Genomic DNA, 13558 nt, shown 5'->3' with positions numbered 1-13558 from the left:
GCAGTCTGATTGGTCCTAGAACAATGCAGCAGTATGATTGGTTGGCAGGAACCACCCAATCCTGCTCCAGATAGAAGTGAATCCACAACCTGATTGGCTTACAGTAGAATTCCAGAATTAGCCAATCATGTGCAGCCCATTGTGTAAATAATGTATATAAAGCAGATACTGTGAGGGGACATTTATTCATTCCTCCTCACCACTATGAGCTGAATAAAGAGCATGAAATCACTTTGCGACTCTGAGTATATTTCAGCACCACTGCTGTCGGCTGATTCTACCACATCAATTTGGTTCAGGAGAACACAAGGAGAGCCCTGCTGGAACAGGCTGCTTTCCTAGGATATCCATGAATACCGTATCATAATATCACAAAATCATAGCAGGACCCTGTGGGTCATCTAGTCCAACCCGCTGCAATGCTGGAATCTCAACTAAAGCATCCATTACAGATAGCCATCCAACCTCGGCTTAAAAACTTCCAAGGGAGTTGAGTCCATCACCTTCTGAGGGAGTTTGTTCCACTGTCAAACAGCTCTTACTGTCAGAAATTTCGTTCATCCTGATGTTTAGTCGGAATCTCCTTTCTTGTAACTTGAAGTCACTGGTTCGAGTTCTACCCTCCAGAGCAGGAGAAAACAAGCATGGTTCATCTTCCATGTGACAACCCTTTATATGTGTGAAGATGTTTATCATCTCTCCTCTCAGTCTCCTCTTTTCCAGGCTAAACATACCCAACTCCCTCAACTGCTCCTCATCAGGCTTGGTTTCAACTTGTCAATATCCTTCTTTAATTGTGGTGCCCAGAATTGGACACAGTATTCCAGGTGTGGTCTGACCAAGGCAAAACAGAGTGGTCCTATTACGTCCCTTTATGAGGGTGAAAGAGGAGAGCGCAAAATATGGTCTGAAGCTCAACATAAAAAAAACGAAGATCATGGCCACTGGTCCCATCACCTCCTGGCAAATAGAAAGGGAAGAAATGGAGGAAGTGAGAAATTTTACTTTCTTGGGCTCCATGATGGTGGACAGCAGTCACAAAATTAAAAGACGCATGCTTCTTGGGAGAAAAGCAATTACAAACCAAGACAGCATCTTAAAAAGTAGAGACATCACCTTGCCAACAAAGGTCCAAATAGTTAAAGCTATGGTTTTCCCAGTAGTGATGTATGGAAGTGAGAGCTGGACCATAAAGAAGGCTGATCGCCGAAGAATTGATGCTTTTGAATTCTGGTGCTGGAGGAGACTCTTGAGAGTCCCATGGACTACAAGAAGATCAAACCTCTCCATTCTTAAGGAAATCAGCCCTGAGTGCTCACTGGAAGGACAGATCCTGAAGCTGAGGCTCCAATACTTTGGCCACCTCATGAGAAGAGAAGACTCCCTGGAAAAGACCCTGATGTTGGGAAACATTGAGGGTACAAGGAGAAGGGGACGACAGAGGACGAGATGGTTGGACAGTGTTCTCAAAGATACTAGCATGAGCTTGACCAAACTGTGGGAGGCAGTGGAAGACAGGAGTGCCTGGCGTGCTCTGGTCGAAGAGGTCACAAAGAGTTGGACACGACTAAATGACTAAACAACAACAACATTCCAGGTGTGGTCTGACCAAGGCAAAACAGAGTGGCACTATTACGTCCCTTGATCTGGACACTAAACTTCTGTTGACGCAGCCAAAATATCATCACATATCCTGACTTAGAATCAAGGGAGTGGCCAACTTCTGGTGCATCACTTACAACAAAAGTAATAATAAAAAAATCCTTCCAGTAGCACCTTTAAGACCAACTAAGTTAGTTCTTGGTATGAGCTTTCGTGTGCAAGCACACTTCTTCAGATACACTGAAACAGAAGTTGCCAGATCCTTCTATATAGTGAGAAGGTGGGGAGGGGTATTACTCAGAAGGGTGGTGGGAATGGGAGATTGGCAGATAGCTGGGATGAGCCTGCTGACGACTCTTAACGACTGTAATGGGTCTTACAGGAAAAGGCAAGGGGTGAGAAGGTGAGAAATGGCTTAGTCATGTATAATGGGATAAGAATCCAAGTGAGAAGTGAGAGCTGGACCATAAAGAAGGCTGATCGCTGAAGAATTGATGCTTTTGAATTCTGGTGCTGGAGGAGACTCTTGAGAGTCCCATGGACTGCAAGAAGATCAAACCTCTCCATTCTTAAGGAAATCAGCCCTGAGTGCTCACTGAATGTAGAAGGCAGGATGTCAGATTTTGGCTTGGCAGTTCCAGGTTTGGATGCTCGGCCACAAAACTCCCTAAGAAACCTGGTGTCAGTCACCATCTCTCAACCTAACCAACCTTAAAGGGTTCTTACAGGGAACTATGAAGGATACCCCCAGGCTCATTGGAGGCAGAGTAGGGTAAGAATGAAGCCAATATATGCACAATCTTTTTATTTTGCAAAACAGCCCCGTCTCAGGGAAGCTGGTTTTCCCGTGCAATTGTCCTGCCTTGCCCCGGGCGCATGGCTTTGCACAATTTATAGACCAGATTAGAAGTATAAATGCTGCATTTTGAGGCATTTTTCCCCTCCCCTGCCAAATCAATGAGGCCCTCCAAGTCAGAAGCTGATACCAGCCCTGATAAACACACTGTGACTAGATAAATCCAAACAGCTTTGACATTAAACCGGGGGAAGGTATTACTTTGAAGGGTTTAACATATTAACAGACTCCAAACACCATTTCAAAATATTTATGGAAATCGCTTTCATAAAGCTTGTACAAGCAGAATAACAAAACCCTGAGAAATATTATTAAAATCCCACCCTCCATTAAACATGTCGACACTTAAAAGCTTCCGTCTGACATATATATTTTAGCCACTGGTGATTAAACACAAACCAACCCCTTGGCTATTTTAACTCACTGGGTTTCTTGGGCCTTGCGAGGATTAAGAGGGAGGAGAGTTGACGGTAATTTGTTCTAAAAACCTTCAAAATTTTGAAGGGAAATCACTTGCACCCTTGTTTATCACAGTGGTCTGGACTCAAAAGATATTCAAATTATGTGGGTAATTAGTCATTACATTTGTACTAAACATGAGGGCTCTCTGTGAATTGAAGATTAGGCTTTGAAGCACAGAAACCAGATATGGATAACAAAGATCCTCCAAGTGTCCCTATTTTCCAGGGGCAGTCCCTAATTTACAGAAGCTGTCCCGGTTTCTGATTTGATTCTGGAATGTCCCATTTTTTTCTTAAAAGGTAAAGGTAAAGGGACCCCTGACCATTAGGTCCAGTCGTGGCTGACTCTGGGGTTGCGACACTCATCTCTCTTTATTGGCCGAGGGAGCCAACATACAGCTTCCGGGTCATGTGGCCAGCATGACTAAGCCGCTTCTGGTGAACCAGAGCAGCGCACAGAAACGCCGTTTACCTTCCCGACGGAGTGGTACTGTACCTATTTATCTCCTTGCACTTTGACGTGCTTTCGAACTGCTAGGTTAGCAGGAGCAGGGACCGAGCAACGGGAGCTCACCCCGTCGTGGGATTCGAACCGCCAACCTTCTGATCTGCAAGTCCTAGACTCTGTGCTTTAACCCACAGCGCAACCCGCGTTGCCTCCACCTGAGTGGCCTCCCCTTCCGCTCCACCCTCTCTCAGTCCTGCCTCTTCTACTGGCTCCCCGCTCTCCCCCTCCTCCAACTCCAGAGCCTTCCCTGCTGGCTCCTTGACAGGTGTGTCCTGTTTGCCACCACCATGAACCTGGTTCCCTACTATCATCTTCCTCCTGCCTGGATGCTTCTTGAGGTAGATGTCTCCACCACTCCTCCTCATCTGTTCAGTTCCCCGATACTCCCTGGCTCCCTGTAAGTGAGGGAACCACCAGAAGGCCCTCGGTGCTGGACCTCAGTGTCTGAGAAGAATGACAGGGGTGGAGACGCTCCTTCAGGTATACTGGGCTGAGGCCGTTTAGGGCTTTAAAGGTCAGCACCAACACTTTGAATTGTGCTCAGAAACATACTCAAATACAGGTACCCAGATAAAGAAAATGTGCCCTGAGAAACCAGGTTAAGGGGTTTCAAATGACCTGGTTATTCACCTTGCACAAAGCTAACAACAACAACAACAACAATATTATTATTATTATTATTATTTATACCCCACCCATCTGGCTGGGTTTCCCCAGCCACTCTGGGCACCTTCCAACAGAATATTAAAATACAATAATCTATTAAACATTAAAAGCTTCCCTAAACAGGGCTGCCTTCAGATGTCTTCTAAAAGTCTGGTAGTTGTTTTTCCTCTTTGATATCTGGTGGGAGGGCGTTCCACAGGGAGGGTGCCACTACCGAGAAGGCCCTCTGCCTGGTTCCCTGTAACTTGGCTTCTCGCAGGGAGAGAACCGCCAGAAGGCCCTCGGCGCTGTACTTCAGTGTCTGGGCAGAATGATGCAGATATTCTAGTTACATCCAGTCTTTATCAAGCATTTGATTTGATTTGGTTGCAGGGCGGTTATACAACAATGAGCAGAATGTTCTGTGTACATCCTGATTTGCTTACCTGGTGCTAATATATCTTTCCATTAATCATTTGCTCATTCCACACTTTTCCATGCATTTCCCCAACAATTTCTTAACCACACACACACACACACACACACACAAAATCAGGTTTCTTTCTTTCTTTCTTTCTTTTTTTGAAAAAGTAGGTCTGTGGTGCTGGAGCAACAGAGCATTTTATTCCACTTTAATTGAGGAAATGGAAAACTTCCAAGAATGTGTTTGAATCCCTCCTACAAATTCTGACATTCTGAAGGCGTCCTAAAAACTTGTGCAACTTTGTCATTTTGATTAGGAGTGAAATGTGTGCATAAAATGTGTTGGGAAATAAATGCTTAATTAATCACAGCTTCCCTTTGTTTTTTTGGAAGGGCAAACAAAGCATTGGAAAATGTGTGCATATATAAAATTAAATTCCAGGGTATTTTCAACACAAACAAATATTGACAACCCTTCTAAACGTCTTCTTTCTTTTCCCCTTTTGGTAAAGTTTTCCCCCTCTGACCCTGTCATCGCTGTGTCCTTTGCAAAGGGGGGGGGGGGAATAAGATGTGTAACGACTTAAAAAACAGGACAGTTTTACTGTGTAATTAAAAACCCTACTTAAATACGTAAACAATAAAAGCCATCAAGATGTTCCCCCATTATTCCCTAAATACCTTCTAAATCATGGACTGTTCAAGGAGAAATAGGTGAACAGTTTGTGGAAGGTGTGTGTTGTGTATAACTTTTTCTTAAAAGGAAAGTAAGTTTTCCTGTCCTGTTAACAAGGACACTGCACTCCAAACAAACAGGAGTCTTTAGCGCAGAGATGGAAAACCTTTGACCCTCCAGATGTTGCAGAAGTCTGTCTTCCATCAGCCCCAGGCCGCATGGCCAATGGTCAAAGATAAGAATAATTTCATTATTTGTAGCCCACCCATTTGACTGGGTTGTGCCAACTACTCTAGACGGCTTCCAAAAGATATAAAAACACAATAGAACATCAAACATTAAGAACTTCCCTATACAGATGGCAGGAGTTGGAGGCCAACAACAACTGGAAGACCTCATAGCTGCTTCGGCAAATGCGAAGTCACAGAATTATGCATGTAACAGGCCCTGACTTCTAATTTTGGGGGTCCTTCAAATTTTGCAGAGTGGCCTTGATGTTCCCGCCTTCCCAGTATCCCTGTGTTCCAGCCTCCTCCACCAGCTCAGGCAAAAACTCATGAGGTAAGTTCTTTCAAGGTACGCGGGTGGCGCTGTGGGTTAAACCACAGAGCCTAGGACTTGCCGATCAGAAGGTCGGCGGTTCGAATCCCTGCGACGGGGTGAGCTCCCGTTGCTCGGTCCCTTCTCCTGCCAACCTAGCAGTTCGAAAGCACAAAGTGCAAGTAGATAAATAGGTACTGCTCCAGCGGGAAGGTAAACAGTGTTTCCGTGCGCTGCTCTGGTTCACCAGAAGCGGCTTAGTCATGCTGGCCACGTGACCCGGAAGCTGTATGCCGGCTCCCTCGGCCAGTAAAGCAAGATGAGCGCTGCAACCCCAGAGTCGTCCACGACTGGACCTAATGGTCAGGGGTCCCTTTACCTTTACCTTTAAGTTCTTTCAAGCAGGGCAGTCCAAGGGTTGCACCCTGTCATTAGGTAAGAGAACAGAGTTAGATGTCGCAAGAAACCAACATAGGCTGGGGCAACTGGGGAATATTTACCACATCTGATTGCATGGACTTTTGTTATATATGGATTTATAAAAGTTGAGGTGAATCTTTGATCTTTGTAATCTTCCCCCAGAGCCCGCGGGGAGCAAGCTTGGATTGCAGAGGAACCAAATAACTCTTAACGGTGAAATATATCCCATGGTATGGTTTCTCATGGGAGGCGGGTGGCGCTGTGGGTTAAACCACAGAGCCTAGGACTTGCTGATCAGAAGGTTTGCGGTTCGAATCCCCGCAGCAGGGTGAGCTCCCCTTGTTCGGTCCCAGCTCCTGCCAACCTAGCAGTTCGAAAGCACGTCAAAGTGCAAGTAGATAAATAGGTACCGCTCTGGTGGGAAGGTAAACGGCGTTTCCGTGCGCTGCTCTGGTTCACCAGAAGCGGCTTAGTCATGCTGGCCACATGACCAGCTGTATACCGGCTCCCTCGGCCAGTAAAGCGAGATGAGCACCGCAACCCCAGAGTCGGCCACGACTGGACCTAATGGTCAGGGGTCCCTTTACCTTTACCTATGGTTTCTTATGAAAGATTATTCAGACTGGGAAAATATCAGTTTGTTAAAAGACATGAAAGACCGCTGTGTCTTAATTTTAACTAAACAAAGGGAAGCTGAAAGATAGCCCACAGTCCTGGAAGATAAGATGGTAGAAGGAAAACAGGGCTCTCTGAGCGGGGACTGCACCAAAAATAATTGATGGACAACAACAGAAAGAACAAAAAATTCCTCTTGCATGTTAATTTACATATAGATCTGTTAAACACGATAGAAAGTTGCATACCAGTGACTATCAAGATAAGATAAAGGATTAAGATCGGGAATAAATAAGAGAGAGAAAAGCAGGAACAAGAAATAAATAAAAAAATTCTCCTGGCCAGTTAGAACATGGGAAGTCTCCTTAAATTATATAATTTGGAATGTATAATTGGTTTTATTATTTGTATTACGATGTGGAAAGTTTTGGTATTGTATCAATTGGAGTATTAATAATTAAAAATTAAGAGGAAAACAAGAAGATCTTATAAGATCTTATAAACAAAGGAAGGGCAAGTCACATGAAAGACATGTCACATGGAAAGAGACTCACAGTCCATCTCGGAGTTCTGGCGTGTCGTTTGGCGTCCCCAGGGACTTAAGACTCCTTTCCAGAGAAGTCACTGTCAAAAGAAAAAAAAAAATATTCGTTATTAACCTCATCATCTTATAGGACAGCACCCTGGGACAAAAAAACACCAATCCATCTTTATGGGTGTCATTCTCACATTGAACCAAAGAGGAAGAACAGGATTATTCCTGGGAGGTGTGAGAAGAAATTTTGATCTTTGCCAGACTGATCAGATACTACTTAAGGAAGATGCAACAAATCTGTCAATGTAATTTCTCTCCCTCCTCCCCTAAACTTAACATTCAGTTCTGCCAAAACTGGGTTTTTTGGTTTTGTTTTTAAAAGGTAAATCCCCATTAAGATTTATCGGCATTTCTGCTAATGAACACATTTCTGCATACAAGCATTTTAAAAAATAAATAAAAATTTTTTTTGCAGGAAATTGCCCTAATATAATGTGGTAATGTGTATGTTATCATCTCTAATATCTGCATTTTTAGGCACAATTCTCCCCATTGTATTCATTTATGTACACACAGTGTGGTTGGAGAACTGAACTGCAAATTTGGAGACTTGTAAATACTGAAGAATTGTTGTGTTTCGGTTTGCCTACTAGTTAGGGAAGTGTGAATTTGGTAGTTTTTTTCATTATAATGGAAGCAAAATCCCCATACTTTGGGATGGAGAACATGTAAACCCAACAACTTGCTTTGAGTTTTCACTGAGGTGAAATTGCAACGAGAAGAATATGAAATTATTCCTAACTGACAGGGGAGGCAACAGAGATTGAGAAAGGGAAATGAAAAATCATTCTCAATAAATCTGGAGTAGTGAATTGGATGAGCCACACATAGTGTCAACATAAATTACTTTATTCTGAAGAAAACTTTCTTCTTCTTCTTCTACACTGTATGGTTCATATGCTACCTCAGAAATAAACAATAAGAAGAAATCACACTTGATCTCAATATGTCTCGAAGCTTTGGGGAGAGCTTAGCAATTCTGGACAAACTCCATTCGGATATAAACCAAAGTTTGTTGTGGGTAAATTAAGGAAGTAGAAGAAGAGCCATTGGCCCCTCAAGCTCAACATCCTATTCTCACAGTGGCCAGGTTGAAGTCTGTGGGAAACCTGCAAGCAGGATCTCAGCACAGGAGTCCTCTCGCCCTCTTGTGCTGTTATGTTTCCAAGGGGTTGCTCGAGAGCAAGCAGGCAAATGTCTCCCTGCTTGGCTGTGAAGCCTTGACTTTGCTGCCAAAATAAACTTTATCTGTCCAGAGCGCCACTCTCCCGTGGCTAACTCAATTGCGGGCAGAATCCGTGAGTGGGCGGTTCCTAAACCTTCCCCAGCAAAGCAATTTCTTAACATCCAGTCTGCGCCTCCCCTCTCTGCGTGGATGCTTACTGCGCAAGGAGGGCGTGGGTAACGGAGGACCCCTCTCCTCCCCACTTTGCCAAGGCAAAGTGCCTCCTCCGAGCCCTGCAACTCCTCCCCACTGGATGCGTGGTTACTCTCCTCCATTGAAGAGGAGCTGCTTCCCATGATTCTTAGAGGCTCTCTATAATCCATTCGGCTTTTCCTCTCTCCCTCCTGAACCAATGGCAGTTCCCTGACATGTGCTTTTCAGAAGTGTTGCTGTCTTTTAGTGTGGAGGCAAAGCCTAGACATCAAGGCTAGTAGCTAATAATAATAATAATAATAATAATAATAGTAATAATAATAATAAATTATTTATATCCCGTCCTCCCCAGCCAAATCCAGGATCAGAGCGGCTAACAACAATAAAAGTAACACAGCATTCTAAAATCAATTCATTTTAAAATCAGTTCAAAGTCAAATTAATGGCAACCATTGGGCTAGAGTTCTGTGAGGATTACCAGAGGAGGGGGTCAGAATGTGCCTTGGCCAAAGGCCTGGTGGAACAGCTCTGTCTTGCAGGTCCTACGGAAAGATGTCAAGTCCCACAGGGCCCTGGTCTCTTGTGACAGAGCGTTCCACCAGATCGGGGCCACAGCCGAAAAAGCCCTGGCTCCGGTTGAGGCCAGCCTAACCTCCCTGTGGCCTGGGATCTCCATGATGTTTTTGTTTGAAGACCGTAAGGTCCTCCGTGGGGCATACCAGGAGAGGCGGTCCCGTAGGTACGAGGGTCCTAGGCTATATAGGGCTTTAAAGGTTAAAACCAGCACCTTGAACCTCATCCTGTACTCCACCAGGAGCCAGTGCAGCTGGTATAGCACCGGGTGAATGTGATCTCGCAGTGAGGACCCAGTTAGGAGTCTTGCTGTGGCATTCTGCACCCGCTGGAGTTTCTGGGTCAGTCTCAAGGGCAGCCCCATGTAGAGCGGTTACAATAATCCAGTCTGGAGGTGACCGTCGTGTGGATCACAGTGGCTAGGTCAGGGCGAGAGAGGTAAGGAGCCAACTGCTCAGCTTGGCAGAGATGGAAAAATGCCGCCTTTGTTATAGCTGCAATCTGCGCCTCCATGGAAAGGGAGGTGTCGCAGATTACACCCAAACTCTTAACGGACGGTGCTGGCCCTCTCCTCCATGAAGTTGTCCAATCCTCTTCTCAGGGGCGTAGGAAGGGGGGTGAGGCCCACCCTGGGTGTCATCTTTGAGAGGGGTGAAAAAATGACACACTGCGGGGGGCAGCACTTACCGCAGGGCCTGGCCTATAGTGCGCCCAGGCCATCCGTCTCTCCCGGGAGTGACACGGCGGCTCAGGGCCTCGCACTGCCAAAAATGGCAGTGTGGAGCTTGCGTCCGCCAGGCGGACTCTGTGGGCAGCTCACCACGCCACCCCACTGGGCGGTTCACCGCAGCGCCCCCATGTGTGGGTTGCCACGGCACCCCCATGCGGCGCCCCTGTGGGCAGATCACCCCGCCCCATCGGTGGATCACCCCGCTCCCATCAGCAAATTGCCCCACCCCCGTAGGTGGGTCGTCCTGCCCCCGCCACTCGGGGGGCCAGAGCAGCTAGCTATGCCACTGCCTCCTCTAAAGCTTTCTGCCCCTCCCTGACTCCTGCAGAAACAAGTTCCCTAGTTTATCTATGCACTGTATGCTGTTGTTTAGTCGTGTCTGACTCTTCATGACCCCATGGACCAGAGCACGCCAGGCACTCCTGTCTTCCACTGCATCCTGCAGTTTGGTCAAAATGCACTGTAACTAGAAGTCTTTTCACTTCTCTGTCCTGAATCTTCCAAGACTCAGCTTCTTGAGGTGTTCGCTAAGTGTTTTTAACCCTAGTTAAACATGCATTTAGAAGGGACGTGGGTGGCACTGTGGGTTAAACCACAGAGCCTAGGACTTGCTGATCAGAAGGTCGGCGGTTCGAATTCCCGTGACGGGGTGAGCTCCCATTGTTCGGTCCCTGCTCCTGCCAACCTAGAAGTTTGAAAGCAGGTCAAAGTGCAAGTAGATAAATAGGTACCGCTCAGGCGGGAAGGTAAATGGCGTTTCTGTGCGCTGCTCTGGTTCGCCAGAAGCAGCTTGGTCATGCTGGCCACATGACCCGGAAGCTGTACGCTGGCTCCCTCGGCCAATAAAGCGAGATGAGCGCCACAATCCCAGAGTCAGTCACGACTGGACCTAATGGTTAGGGGTCCCTTTACCTTTACCTTTAAACATGCATTTGGGAGGAGAGTGAAAAGGAGACACACACACAGGATATCTGAACATCCCCTTTTCTCACCTTCCTAGCTGCTGCACTGTCACACCCTTTGGAAAGCCCCGAAAAACAAGAGAGAGAACTGGAAAACAAGGAAGCGCACCAGAAAGTACAACACTGCTTTAACACAGCCTACAGAGGGCTATTTTTGCAAACTGAGATCCTATGTGTGCCTGTACATTGGGTCATTTCTCTAAGGTAGTCTATCTTAAAGTTTTTATGTGTTTATATGCCTATCACACTTTTAAACTTAAAATCCATTGTTGCATATTGTTTTAAATGTTTGTTTTGCTATTGGGATTGTAGTTCCATTTGTGTTTCACAAGCTGGTCTCTGACCGTAATAAATTTCATGTTCATGTTCATGACATCCTATGCATGTACCATTCTATAAAACAGCCTCCTCTTGTTCAAAAAGGAGTTTCTGAACATTGTAATACAAACTGCACCCAATAGACTGGTGTGTCTGAAATACGCACCATTGGCATTAATTCGGAAGACGCTGGCCGATGTATCCTGGAAAAGATCCTGTAGTTCATTGGGATCCATCTGTGTGGCTGGAAAGAAGAAGAGGCGAGACAGTCAATGCATCAAGCTGCAGCTGTTGATCTGGTCTTGATTTATAATGCTCCAGAGTGTCTCAAATATGAGTGCGACATAGGAGACGCTAAGCCACTGCAAACAGGTACTCAGGAGGAAAAGCAAACAGGCTTTGTGACTTCCCCACAAACTTTCCCTTGTGAGTGACCTCTGCCCCTTAATTCATATTACTTATTGTTCTGGGGTAGGCCTGGGCTGAATGTTTAAACAAGTATGGTCCGCTTGCGAGATCTGAATCTTCGCCACCTGAATTTAGCTGGCTAGGGGTGCTTTTCAGGCACGTCACGAAGCACAGGAAAAGCCCATCTTAGCTGGAAAGTTCATTCCGAGTTATTTAGGTGAAGAAACTGATTTGTTAAAACAGGATGAAATCAGGTTTGCAATCTCTGGCATTCAATGCCCTCTCCCTGATCCTGCCCTGCAGTTCAATAACAACTTAATTATTCTAGGGAAGTGAAAGTGGCGAGGAGGCAGAGGGAGCCTGTTATCTGAGCTGGGAAAGTCTGCAGTTTAGGATGGATGCAGCGAAGCCTCCGCTCTCGATCTCCCCCCCCCCCCCCGCACAAACACACATATACATCCCCTCTTATAGAGGAATGAAGCAGTCACGAACAAACACCCAGGCTTTGGACTGAAAAGAAGCAATTTGCAGAGAACACGTCCCGATCGCCAGACGTAGCAACGATCCGGCAGCACGGATGGGCGCCAAGGTTGTAAATGGAAAGAGGGGTGGGGGGAGGGAGGGAGGGAGGGAGGGAGGGAGGGAGGGAGGGAGGGGACACGGCTAACACAAAAACATGATGTCCAATAAAAATTAAACGAGTTAGACTTCATAAAATGCAGTGCTAAAATATTATATTCTCTCTCTCCCTCCCATTTCCTTGGTAGAAATATGACTCCATCCTCTGTTCGAAAGATATTCCCACAATGCTTTGAGAAAGAGCTAGGGAGACGATGTCTTCTTTGCTTCAACCACCACTTGGGTTGGTGAGTTGGCTGCTGTCTGGGTCAGTTGCCTGGACCAGGAGTTTCCTGGGCTTGTGTGCAGGTGGTGAAGCCACAAGATGGAAGAAGGAGGTGGGCATGGTGCCACCATGTTTCAGCACCTGTGCCCCCCCCCCAAAAAAACAGCCCATTTATCTGTCCTGACCTGTCCTGGCTTCTGGGTCACATTTCTGACCTTGTGTCAGGAGTGCATGCAGGAGCCAGGCCCTGTGACCAGTAGGCCTTCGCAGGACTGGGGCCTTCCTAAGTTTGTTCTGGAAAGGCAAGGATGGCCACACAGGTGAGGCCTCTTGGTAACTCACTGCACCTGATGGCTAGAGCCGGAAGGGATATAAGATCAGCATTTCCCTTCGGATCTTTGCTACAGCAACATGTTTCTTGCCTCGCTGAGTTTGGCTTCTTGCTTCCTGATCCTCGGACCTCAGCTTCTTGACTCCTTGCTTCTGGACCCTTGGACTCTTGGCTTCTAGACTCTCGTTCCTGCTCCCACCCCGCCATCTTGCCCCCGGTCCCGATGTCCTCAGCTGGGACTTTGATCGCCCGTAGATCGGACCGCGACACCATATTCTTGTGCCTCACTGGGTGACTTCGGGTTTGTCACCACCTCTCAGCCTAACCTACCTCTCAGGGTTGTTTTGAGGATAATACGGAGAGCGGGGAAAGCCACTGGTGCCACTTTGAGCTCCTTGGTAGAAAAATGGGATATCAATAGAATGAGGATATGGGTGAGGAGTTCGTGTGGCTCCAAACCATAGTATCAATATTCATAAGGACCAAGCGGGCTTTCTCCCGGGGAGACATTTGTCAGATAAGACGAGGAATATAATTAACATTTTAGAAAAATTACAAGTTAATATTAACACTAAAGCAGTTCTAATATTTGTGGATGCGGAGAAAGCCTTTGATAATATTTCTTGGAGTTTTATGAAGAAAAACTTACAGGGAATGGGGGTAGGCCAAGGTT

The 13558-nt window shown here is 46.3% G+C and overlaps 1 protein-coding gene and 1 long non-coding RNA gene across 2 annotated transcripts in view; both read right to left on the bottom strand.

Annotated features, from left to right (window-relative positions):
• The window catches only part of TSNARE1 (t-SNARE domain containing 1), a 399909-nt gene that overhangs the window by 232095 nt on the left and 154256 nt on the right, over positions 1-13558 (bottom strand). The window contains exons 3-4 of the mRNA XM_081012848.1: positions 11469-11546; positions 7301-7370 (exon numbers count right to left, since the gene is read on the bottom strand). Of these exons, the coding sequence (XP_080868974.1) occupies positions 7301-7370; positions 11469-11538 (140 nt within the window). The 5' untranslated portion in view covers positions 11539-11546. The remainder of the gene's footprint in view (positions 1-7300; positions 7371-11468; positions 11547-13558) is intronic.
• LOC308480971 overlaps positions 1-13558 on the bottom strand; it is a 283474-nt gene that overhangs the window by 254770 nt on the left and 15146 nt on the right. Inside the window, exon 2 of the long non-coding RNA XR_013988372.1 lies at positions 12960-13052. This is a non-coding gene — a long non-coding RNA (uncharacterized lncRNA). The remainder of the gene's footprint in view (positions 1-12959; positions 13053-13558) is intronic.

The sequence above is a fragment of the Podarcis pityusensis genome (assembly GCF_964106645.2).
Source record: "Podarcis pityusensis genome assembly, chromosome: 7".
In the NCBI taxonomy this organism is placed as follows: Eukaryota; Metazoa; Chordata; class Lepidosauria; order Squamata; family Lacertidae; genus Podarcis; species Podarcis pityusensis.
This window is presented reverse-complemented; position numbering and strand designations above follow the sequence as displayed.